The sequence below is a fragment of the Nansenia antarctica genome (assembly GCF_963989245.1).
Source record: "Nansenia antarctica genome assembly, chromosome: 5".
In the NCBI taxonomy this organism is placed as follows: Eukaryota; Metazoa; Chordata; class Actinopteri; order Argentiniformes; family Microstomatidae; genus Nansenia; species Nansenia antarctica.
In genome coordinates, this window is record NC_137690.1 from 60,899,071 (window position 1) to 60,912,004 (window position 12,934).

Genomic DNA, 12,934 nt, shown 5'->3' on the forward strand with positions numbered 1-12,934 from the left:
ATAATACATACTAAGCTTTCCATGATGTCTTCTGAACCCTATGGTATCTGATCGTTGAGCTATATTGGGCTAAGCTTTGAGTTAGGGGTGCAATACTGTAGTCTATTCTAGTCTAAAGGTTCAGTGCTGCTTGATAGGCCCCAAACGCCTTCATGAGGAGCATCTGTTTCTTGGAGATGGGTCTTCTTGGAAAACATCAATTTGACATTTGAATCTCATCACATAGAAATAAAGCCTGCAAACATTTATCATAATAAAGCTGAGAAATTGTACTACAGTAGCGTAACCTAAATGTCCCTACACCTCAATTTGAAAAAGTTATTGATAAAAACAATCTAACTATTGATCCATATCCATGATAGCTAATATGATATTTCCTGGACAATAGACATTATTAGACTATTATTAGATTTTCTAAGACATTATTTAACCCTACGACTATAGTATTGCACACAGGTGCAATCATTTCAGAACTAGTATTCTATTGACTATGTTTAGTCAAACTACATGTTTATGCGTCTCATCAAACATGACAGCGGTCATAGAAGGTATGACAATAGCATAGGCATAAACTGCACACAACACCAAAACAATAACACGTTGACAATAAACCATTGACATGTCATCAGCTATTTTAATTATAGGACTAAATCGATTTGTATTTTTTTGGCAATGTTTGAGAGAAAATCGTTCAAATTCCTATAGCGTACGGGTCTCAAGCGTTGCTCAATTCCAGAAAATACCGAAACGCCGCCAATACACAATGTAATGTCGGGTAAAGAAAAACACCAGACACCCAGACCCCACACAATGAATGAATGTGAAAAGAGCAATTGTTCCACCGTTTGTTGGTATTGTTGTTTTCTTTTTTCCTGCCGGCACAACGAATAGAATACGCGCACGCGTTACAATGCTGCGGCCAGCTACAATCCGGACACCCGGTTCGGTTCCGCACCTTTCCCCTAATCCCATTCCATGTTCCCTTCCCACCCCGTAAAAACATAACATGACATTCAGTTGGAAACAAATTAACAAACAAAAGTAACATATTTACCTTCTATTTTAGGTCAATGTTGAAGTTGTGTTTTCATCACCTTTTTATTATTATATCCCGAGGAAGGTTCGTCCCTGCTTCTGCCGCGGTACCCAGCCTCCCTGTCAGTCAATCGCGCAGAGGACCTCTGCGCTTCCGGAACTTCCAAATTAAGCAATACTGACTGGCGAACCTGACAGCGCGATGGAGTGAGCGGTGCACTGTTTCCTCTCTCTCTCTCTCTCTCTCTCTCTCTCTCTCTCTCTCTCTCTCTCTCTCTCTCTCTCTCTCTCTCTCTCTCTCTCTCTCTCTCTCTCTCTCTCTCTCTCTCTCTCTCTCTCTCTCTCTCTCTCTCTCTCTCCCCCCCCCCATCTCCCCCCCCCCTCGCTCTACCCACCCTCCCCTCTCTCTTGCCCAGTCTTGAGCAGGGAGCCCCAGACACCTCGTCTAAAAATGGACCTTCTGATTGAAGTTTTTATGTTATGTTGCACTGAGAGGGGGTCTAGACTTGCCCATAGGTCAACAACTCAACAGCAAGCAAGGCATTTGTTCTCAGTGATGGATGTACATACAAATTCAAGAAGTCTGTCAAATAATGTTCCCAATGGTCATCATCCTCATCTTCATCACTACCATCATCATAGTCAACATCACCATCAGCTTGTCAAATAATATTCACATTGGTCATCATCATCCTCATCTTCATCACTACCATCATCATAGTCATCATCTTCACCCTCAGGCTCACCCTTATCTGGATTTATCATTTTGTACTGGAGGCAGAGACGGCATGTTACCAAAGTTTGGACAGGACCTTCATCCTCACTATGCGTCCCTCCTTTTACTCTTGGTGACACACCAATGTACACAAACTGCCTCTGAATCCAATCCTGACAGAGGTCAGATATCATGCAGGCTCTGCTGATGTCACACAGAAGGCCTCTCTGCTGTGTCATGGCAGTGCAGCAGTGCTGGCCAGTATGGTGTTACACCAGACTGCTCCAGCGTCACGCCAGGCAGGAGAAGGCAGGGAGGTATAGCAGACCTCCTGACATTTTATTAATTAGAAAGTCTCTAAATCATTCATTGGCTTTCCCAGGACATTTCATTTTCTACCTCCCTGATTCCAGATGAGTTGTCTTGTGTGAGGGGAATGTGTGTCCAACGTCAATCAGCACAATCAGGACAATGGTGGAGGGGACTTATGTGACAGTGTTACATAATGAGAAGAAGCTTTGAATATGCAGATGATAATCAATCATATGAATCAACCATATGAATGTGCTCTGGCCCTAACAAGGACTGACTAACAATGGCAATAATACATCAACAAGGTTGAGATCTCTAGACTTTTCATGTTGCGCAGTGAGCAAATGCAAGATAGCAGTGTCCAGAGTAATCACAAACAAACCAACTTTAAAAATATACAACAATATACAACAGACTTTGTACGGCCATTGTAAATAACAACAACACAATTATGTTTAAATATAGAACCTTTTATTTCAATTTAGAGTAAATAGTGTTGAAATTCTGAAATAAAGTTTTAATACCAACAGGACCTTTGCATTTAAATAGTAAATAACACTTTACATGCCTTAATCCAGTGACAATGAAAAGCTTCCTTAAAAAGTTTTTTTTGTCATTTATTTTCATATTTTCCCTTGTAAGAAATAGTTCAAGTATAAAAATTCCCAACAGTGTAAAATAGCTCATCTGATGAATATTAAAAGCAATAGAAGCACATCTATCTGAACCATGACAACAACTATACATTCTAATGGTAAAGCAGCATTTGCTCGATTTTTTTGTCAGGATTTTCTTTTTGTCTTTTCAACAGTTCTAAACATAGAAGAGGCAGAGTACAATCTGCACGCAAATAGGCCTGCATTTAAATACGTTTCATACAAAAGGCATTAAACTAGCCAATATTGTCATGTTCTAAGATTCAAAAGGCAAAAAATATAATTGTACAGTGCACATACAGAATTGTATCTTAAATAAGTTCTACATCAACATTTTTGGTTGAGTATGTTAATAATAATAATAATAATAATAATATTACAACTAAATCTACTCAATAACTTATATGCCTTGAGATGAATACATAATAGTATTAATACAGTACCGCCACTAGGTCTCTGCCCTTAGAGCGCAACATTGTCAACTCTCAAAATAAATATCTTAAATAGTAGATCTCTTGATTTTCTCTTAAATAGCAATACAAATGTAAGGCACACGAAGAAGCCACATACTCGAATGTCAAGCACCTGCAGTCCGTCCACCCCTCCCCCCCCCCCCCCGACACACTCCCCCCATTCCAGACAAACATGAGGCAGCCCAGTTGTTGGGGTAGGTATGAGGGGGGGGGGGGGGGTGAGGCTGTGAGGGGTACTCGGGTAAGAGGGCAGTCTGTGTACCTGACACCAGCCCGGCTCTAGGACAGAGGACAGAGGTGGAAGTGCTGACAGGGGCAGGGCCAGGGGGGAGGAAGGCTAGGGGGGGGGGGAGGAGAGGGGCAGTTCCCAAATGGGCCCAGGGATTAAAATGTGACAGCTCAACAAACGAGCACAAGTGATGTGTTCTTTCCAGAGTGATCCGTCTGTGTGGCGCTGGGTTAACTGTCCCACCCCACCCCCTCCACCGGCAGCTGCCCTCTCCCTCTTTCTCTCCCTTTCTCTCCCTCTCTGTCTCTCTCTCTTTTTTTCACCCTGACTAGATCCACCACAGACACCACACAACTGGGGCCTTTGTCCTTAACTGCTATGTACGCACAATTGTGTGTGTGTGTGTGTGTGTGTGTGTGTATGCATGTATGTGTGTGTTTGAAAGTAACTGATTTGGTGCTTCTCATTGTCTGAAACCATTTTTTTCTTTCTTTGTGAGTGGCTTCATATTGTTCGTGATGCCCTTTGTAGAGTTGATGAGTTGATGACATTTTCAGTATTTCCTGCAGTTTCTTTTGTCTCCTGCTGATTTGTTTGCTTTGCATAGGTCAAGAGGTCGAGATACATTGTCAAAAAGGGACATTCAGCATCAGGAAGATAAAAGGTAGTTCTTAACGTGAGACACAAGCTACGACTCTTCTCCTTTTCTCCACAGTTAATTCAGCTACTCCCTGACAGGCAGAGGTTGTCTTTTTACTAACACACTGGAAACGGCTCCATTTCCCTGATTATCAGAAAATTTACTTCAATGCACTTGAAAAGACAGAACGACAACAAGAGCCCTTGAAATGTAATAATAAATATAGGTTATAAGGGCTTCAGAACCAAAAACAGTTTGGGGGCACCTCTAAGTGTCCCGCAAAAAGAGAACGGTCTCCTACGTTAATGACAGCAATGGGACTTAAGGCCTTGTTTACACCTACACCAACCACAGAGATTAGTCGTTTCATTTCCCCTATATAAATAAATACTCTACTACAATAATAATAGTAATAATAATATTAATAATGATGATAACATTAATAATAATCATAATATTAAATCACCTTCCTTACTTTGTTCTGTGAATTTTTACATTTTCTCGTTTTTTTTGGTTTAAGCACAGCAAGTTGGAAAGCTACTGTATAGAGTTCCCACCTCACCATCACCAGCATCACCACCATCATCATCATCACCCTCTTGATGACTCAGTCACTGACATGCCCACCCCTCAGGCCCGTCTCTCTTCCTTCTCCGTTCCTCTTCATAGCCAATCAGCTGAGGCCAGGGGTGGACCTCTCCGCCACTCATGTCCAATAGCTGCAGTGACTGCTATTGCATGCGGTCGGCTTGCAGCTGCTGCGGCTGGTACTGGCCGAAGGCTGCGGCCGCAGCGGCGACTGACCCCGGTGTGGCAGTCCCAAGGGGCTGCTGGACTGCATAACCGTAGCCCGTGGTGGCTACGTAGCCAGCCGCCGCGGGGGAGGCGGCGTAGGGGTACTGCTCGTAGGCGGCGGCAGCAGCAGCACTAGCTGCAGCAGCAGAGTACTGTGCATAGGCGGCTCCGGTGTAGTCGATGTACGGGGAGGAGGCTGTGGCAGAGGCTGCTGCGCTCTGCTGCACGTGAGGGATGACCATGCTAGGCTGCATGAAGGCCTGTGGGTACACGTAGTGCGCAGGGATCCTGCAGGACAACAAACACACAACCAGTCAGTCAGAGTCACCCCACCCAGGCACAGCCACCGCTGACAGCAAACCCCAGCCTGAGAGCAGAACCGCAACCAACCCAACCACACTGCGGCCAAGCACCCCACAATACAATCCACCAGTCAATAACACCAAGGAAATGCCTGCTAGTAGTTATTAGATCATATAGGGTTGCCAAAATAGAGATCTCTCTGTGAAAAGAAAAATGGTTGGTCAGAGGTGTTGAGTGCTCAGAGGGGTTTTGTAACCTCTGATAACAAAGTCAAAAGGTTTTCAGTGACCCTGGCCTCCTGGAAATGTTGTAATAGAGTTTGAAGCAGAGGGAGTTTAGGAGACTTTGACACCATCTATGAGAGACAATCCACGGACACTAACATGATTCATGCGAGAGTGAGGGCAGCAGTTTGGGTCAGCAGCTTGGCTGAGCTACAGGGCTGAGTTTGGACAGATGAGGAAGGTCTGGTCTGTACTTGCTAGGTCACATGTGTATTTGGTGCCATCCCTAGTTAGGAGGGGGAGGGAAGGGAGGGGGGAATTACAACACCGGGGAGAGAGAGAGAAAGAGAAGGGGGGTGAGAGGGGGTAGGAGAGATGAGATGAGGGGGGCATTGTGAAAATGTCACTGCCACTTTGACAGCTGGACAGTTTTCAAAAAGGACGCTGCTGGCCGTTTCCCCCTCTGTGCTTAGACAAAGAGCCCCGGGGCGGGCGGTGCACTCAGAGGGACGTTTTGATTAAATAAGCAATCAGGAACAATGAGCACATTCTGCCCTTCATGACATACCCCGGCCTGTAAGGCTCGGCACTCTGTCGGACAACTGTCATGGTGGGAGTTTGTGAAACTTACACTACCTTTTCAGGGGAGTAAGAAACTAACTTTTCAATCAAGATGGAATAAATCATCAATGACGTTCCTGAAAACTTAAACTGATATTGATTATAGGTTCAAGTTAGATTCATTGATAATAAAATCTGATTAAAAATAGATTCATAATCAGTTTGACCAATTGGCAGTGGTTATTCAGGTCTGGTGTAGATTTCTTTTCAGGTCTTGATTGGTCTGTGGTGTATTCAACAAGCTGGTCTTTACAAGCTGTTGAGAAACATTCAATTTGACCAAATACTGACATCAATTCAGTCTATGAACAAGGTTGAGAATAAACGTTTGTACAGTCATACAGATTTATGTCTGGATTGGAGGAAAGGGTACTAGAGGACTGAAAGACAGGATCTATCGTGGCAACCCTATTGTCAGCACTCCATCATCCAATCAATCACATCTGGTCCCAAAGAAATGGGAAAAACAGCAAGTCTACAAACACAGGCGTCAAGAAAACAAATATCAACACAGTCCACATGGATCACCAACACAGCACAACCAATCACTCAGAAAAAAGAAACAAAGGGATAAATGAATGAAAATAAAAAGTTAACTCCATTGGAGCTCTCACTCAGGTCACGGGTCATATGACATCCTTGGCAGACGCCTCGGCCTGGCACACACACACGCACGCACTGGAGTCGAGACACAAGACAACACACACGCTGGCTAGAAAAACAACACAACAAAACTGAATTCACACTCACACGACCACAAGTGCACATGCGCGCGCACACACACACACACACTGAATGGTGAGTCTAGTGAAACACTGAAACAAAAAAGACATTGTCCACAACAAAACAGCAAATACAGACAGACACAATGGTAAGCCTGCCCGACCTACTGCACTACTACTGATCTCACAAAGCAGCATTAAAACTCATTCAGACACTATTAAGAATGTCCTCAACAGCTAATAGAGAGAACAAGAGAGCAAGATTGAGAGCGAGAGAGAGCCATGAGGGTAGGGCGACTTTCCAGAAGCTGTGGGATTTTCGGTTTGGATACATAGTTCTTTTGGATACATTTTCTGCATTCAACTGATGTGTTTTAATGGCAGTGTACTAGTAATGCATGCAGGTGAAGTAGAAAAACATAGTTAAAATGGCCCATTCAGGTTTCTGGGTTTTTATGCAGCAAAAGCATTTGTCAACCTGTCAAAGAATATACCGTTTAAGTTTAGCTTCCCTATGTTCATGTATACGTCAGACAATACAAGTAGAGACTGGATATGATACAACAGTAATACGTACAATAACTCCATGTAAGTAGCCATATAATTGCACAATAAAATGTATAACACATGTGTACAGTACATGGATTTACAAATTTGTCTTCCCCTCCCATGTTTGATTGACAGCAGAGGCTGGGCCATACTGTAGCTATTTTCTGTATGTTCGCATCTTGGATAAAATCCACACTCTTCCTTTTTCTCACTCTATACATCCTTCATTGTCCTTTTCTCTCTTGCCATGCTCCTTCCATCTCTCTCAACCCATTCCTCCAATGAGCCCAATCTCTTCTAACGTAATTCTATTTGGGAAAATGCTGTTCTTGCATAAAAATAACACCGTTGTATACACACACTTGCACACGTGCACACACACCAGCCTATGTTGTATAAAGTTGACCAGACACTAAATTGGTGTTGGTCGTGGGAAGCACTGGTTGCACTTTGATTGCAGCAGAGATCCCTATCAAAAAGGCTTTCTTTTCTCTTGAGATACTGGTGTAATTAAAAAACGCCACTGTTAATGTGTGGCCAGTTGTGGTCCTGCAGTCCATTGGTCGCTAAAGTTCAAGGCTAAATAAAGGTCTGTTCCAATCACATGCCACATGGGTGACATCAGCGGTAGGGAAGGGAGCAAAAAGGGGGGGTCAGTACACACCTGTTGTTCTCTGATACATGTGGTTATTATGAGGTAAGTAACAGCAAGTCACTCTACAGCATACATGTGAGAAGCAGAGGAGCAGAGGAGGAGGAAATGGTAGCTATAACTATGGATCTGGGTGCTGAGAGTTGACCTCTCACAGCTGTGTCTATCTACGAATTTACACATGTCTATGGCCCTTTAAATGTCCCTTGGGCCTCCTTCGTTGTGGCCTGTTTTTAAAGGGTGTCCCATTCCGACATGACAGAGAGAGCGCCCTGGCCCCCGAGCCCCCCTGCTCCCCATCACAGGCTTCATGCGACTGCAGCGTCAGCACTCTAGGCTTTGTGCGGTACAATGGAGAAGCTTGTTTTCCTTAACGCCACGGGCCCATGTGACGAAAGCTTGTTCAGAGGCTGTGGCATCCAGACATTTGTTTGTGTCACAGCGGAGACTTTGTTGCACTGCACTATACTGAGCTGCAGCCTACACACACACACACACACACACACACACACACACACACACACACACACACTTCTACTAAAACATAACTCCATCAAATGTATCCTTCAGTGTAGCCATATAACTAAGGCCTTAGACTCATCTGGGCTTGAAAAGAAAATGTATACCGGCGTGTTTCTGTGTAGGAACTAACACAGCTTCACAGTGACTATAGTCTTCCAGTTCAGTCACAGGCCTAGCTGTCCCTGTTCTCTACAGTGTGTACAGATGTCCTCCTCTCTGAATGAGAAACAGCAGCTCTCCTGGGAGTTTGAAAGCCCTGCAGTATGCCATATAGGGATAGACCAGAGAGGCAGAGTGAAGGAGAGAATGAGATGAAAGAATGAGAGGGGGGACGAGAGTGTGTGTGTGTGAGAGAGAGAGAGAGAGAGAGAGAGAGAGAGAGAGAGAGAGAGAGAGAGAGAGAGAGAGAGAGGAGAGAGAGAGAGAGAGAGAGAGAGGGAGAGAGAGAGCATATCCTCTCAAGGGTGAGTTGAGTGCTCAGGTGTTAATACAAAGGAATTATTAATGCTAAGTTGATCATCAAGCAGATACATGCAAGCAATTAGCTGTAGGATGGGTTTTGGAGTGGTGGGAGACAGTTAACAAAATCACACAGAAAAATGGCACTCACTCCAACAAGACATCCAAACACACACACATATATACACACACAAAACATCCGGTTAACCACCCAAAAAAGGTAAACCACAAGCTGAAGCACAAAAGCATCAAATAAACAAAAAGAAAGAATTTACGAAAACACTTTGCTCCCCCTGGCAAAGTCAACACTCTTCCAGAAAACCCCAACAATCTTCAATCCAGCTTTTTTTGTCATTAAATAGAAAGCACACGGTTTAGCTATCAACACCACGTCATAACAGTGAAACAGCACACAAAGCTCTAAGTACTATTAAAAAAAGAAAGAAAACTCAAAACCAAAATAAAAATCCACGTACATGCATCTATAATCACCATTTGAGCTTGTTTGTGTGTGTTTGAGTCTACAGGTAATTCCCTTCTCTGATCTGTGACATGCACAGAACTATTCCTCAAACCACCAGTTATCTTAACCGAGATCGACCCTGTCGGACCAGAGAAAGATAGATAACATTGAGTCAGACTGGAACTTTCCATCACTGTACACACACACACACACACACACACACACACACACACACACACACACACACACACACACACACACACACACACAGAGATACTGTACTATGAACACACACCTTCTCTCACACAGACAAACCTTATAGATTGATATTGTGGTCAACTGTGTTGTCAGTGACAAAAAGAAGCAGGATAACTGCTTCTTAACAACTTAATTATCATCCACTGTTATCATCTACATATGGAGAAAAATAGGAATAAGGACACAATCATATACACAAGTTATATTAACATACAATTTTCTGTATATGTCATATTATCAACAAATCTAAGAATGCTAGACTTTTGCCAAATTAGGGACATTGGCTCTCGATGTTTGACTGACTTCTTACAGCTCTTTAAAGAGCTCATTTGTAAATGAATGACCCTGACCATTCTCTAAATGTAATGATGCATCAGTACTTACCCATAAGGCCTCTGGATAAATGCTGGATGAATTTGGGGAACACCAAAGGTGAAACCTGGACAGTTGGTAAATGGTGAATGGTAAAAAGAATAAGCCATTTGAAAATGCCATTGATCATTAGATCAGTACATTATGCTACATAGCACTACTTTCACTGACATCCTAATTGCACTGGTTGTATGAGTGCATTCACATGATCATGTGATGGGATTACATCGTAAATGGTATTCTACAGTAGGTACAATTAGCATTTTGAAGTTGCGAAACTGTGAGCTGACACCTGGGGCATGTTCTGTTGGGTGTCATGAGCCTCTATAAATCAAATGGGTATATAAGCTACTTCTTGCACATTGCTCACTACTAGATAGGCCCATGACACTTGTGCATTCCCTCTAATGCAGATATGACAGGACAGTGAAATCCATGACAAGGTCATTCTGATGTGTTCATGTCTGTCTGTCATTCTGAGTGAAATAAAAACAATATAAAAAAATCCAATCCATTTCTATTCTGACTGTCTCACCTGGCTGCATCACCCGTGGTTTGGCCCCCAGGTAGGCCAGGTTGACGTTGGCCTTCCTGCCATCGATGATGGGGTTGGGATCCTTACAGGCCCTGTCAGCCGCCGAGCGATCGGCCATCGTCACCTGGGACACAGAGATGCAGAGGAAGCAAATGGAACCCCATTTAGTGATTTCTGCATAGCGGGTCACAGGCAAAATGGAAACAATTAAGAAAATACACTTTCACATGATTTCTATGACTGTAGTACATATGGAATGACAGTTCATGAGAGCAGCATTACTTTTTCTTAACATGACTGGACACTTGATTTTATTTAAACAATTAAGTTAACAGGTCATTGATGTTTTCTTTATGATAAGACAATTGTTCTACTCTCAAAAAGGCTTTAAAGGGGGAAGAGGTGTGTGTGCGCGTGCATGCGTGTGTGTATGAGGAAGCATGCAAATGGAAGGTACCAACCTTGAAAGACAGATATAATAGAACATAGAGACATCTCAAATGATCACAACCATTCACATCACTTTGGCATTCTATTGTAAAGGTACGCACATATGCTCTGTTGTAAATCGAGATCACTGGTTTCAGTTGGACCCTATTTGAGTTTAGACCATTTCCTTGCTCTCTAGATGTGAAGTTGGATAACACTACAGTATGTGGTATATCAAGATATTGCTTTAGAATATATCTTTTATCTTAACTACTTTTTTAAATATAATGGCTGAAGTTGATATCAATTCTGTTTGAGAGCATTGAATGGCCACACATAGGAATGAATCGATGAACATAACCGGCTGAGGTTTGAGGCAAGTCTGTTTGAATTCTAGGTTAGGTTCTCAACTCATCCATTGATGCAATTTCTTAAGACTGTGCGTAAAAACAAATGATATGTTGTCGATGTTGTACTGTCTCTCATAGTCGCTCTGGGATATAATGACATAATGATCTACATTGCTACCAAATCGGTCAATTGATATGAAACTCATCTTGGAACATGTCATGGCGCAAGTTGCAATGAGGGATATACATTTTCAATGATAGACTGCACAATCCAAAATACATAGCTAACTTGAAAACATACTGTTTGATACATTTAAATGGTATGGCAACATAAAATATCATGAAATACTGTCACCTCACCAATATACATATTAGCAGGACATGTGATTTTCTGCCATTTGACTATACGCTGGTGAGTTGTCTTTGTGAGAAAACTTTACGAAATTAGTATGTCATTAATAGGGCAACTTACAAATCCATACCCCCTGGACTTTCCGGTCTGTCTGTCAGTAATCACGACAGCTTCTTCGATTTCTCCGAACACTTCAAAATATTTCCTGAGACTGGAGTCCGTGGTGTGGTACGGGAGACCCCCGACAAAGATCTTCGTGTAGGTCGTGTCCTTCTGTGTGGTGTGCATCTTCACCAATACTTCAGTGCAAAATATTATAAATAAAAAACAATCAAGATATAGTGCAATGTCTCCTTATCAATTGGTTAAGGTATCTATTAGTATTGCTTTAAAACGAACAATACAAGATATACAACTTGGAGAGGCTTCAGAAAAAATTAAACAACACTCGACAAAAAATAGATTCGAGGTAGATTATCTTTCGACACTTAAAGGAGATGTGGAGCGGATTGTCCCAAGAGATCATCAGGTGTTTTCAACTCTTCTTCCTAATTGTCGTGACTAACTAAATATGTTTCGGACCCATTCCTAAAAGCGCTGCCCATAACTCCACCCAGTTGTCAGCACATGCGCGCATGTCCACCCGCCCACAGCTCCGCTATACGCTCAAGCAAACAGCTGTGAAGCGTGTAGATTCTGTAGAATAAAAGATCTGTTCAATGTTTGATCAAAATAAAAAAAACACAATGGAACATGTTTAACATTTGTTTCCTCCAGTTACTTCGTTTAACTTTACCAGAACATAACTTGAAAGATAGCTAAGTAAATAATCTGTTTTGTTGTAACTTTTCAGAATAGGGCCAGCAACCGTTTTCCCGTTTTTCCCAAGTTATTCAAACATATAGTCTTCCTCTCCTGGCTCACCCCGGGGTTCCCTCAGCAGGTGGTCAACAGCACATGACGGTGGCGCATGGAGAGCAGACAGACATATTATTATTACCTCCATGGACAGTTACCTATGTGTGTCAGCAGTGCAGCGAGACCAATAAAGACAGGTGCCATCTTTGGGCCTCAAGATGCCACCTGTTGGATTACATTGTAAAATTAATGCTGTTGTATTTGACAAAGTTTTTGTGCCATATAGTTGAGAGTCACATAGGCCTGCCATTTACGCACAGTGGGTAAACTCAGCTATAGATCCCTATGTCACCAAAAGGATGCTCACTCACGAGTGTGTTGTTATGCCGTTAATGGTTGGTTAATGATGT

General features: G+C 42.7%; 1 protein-coding gene across 1 annotated transcript; it reads right to left on the reverse strand.

Moving 5' to 3' along the window:
* Positions 1-4,791: 4,791 nt before the first annotated feature.
* On the reverse strand, positions 4,792-11,954 carry rbm24a (RNA binding motif protein 24a; the record flags this gene model as incomplete). The annotated part of the gene is made up of 4 exons (XM_080532534.1): positions 4,792-5,143; positions 10,013-10,067; positions 10,536-10,659; positions 11,787-11,954. 4 exons carry the CDS (start codon positions 11,952-11,954, stop codon positions 4,792-4,794), a joined length of 699 nt encoding a protein of 232 aa, XP_080388660.1.
* Between the last annotated feature and the right edge of the window lie 980 nt (positions 11,955-12,934).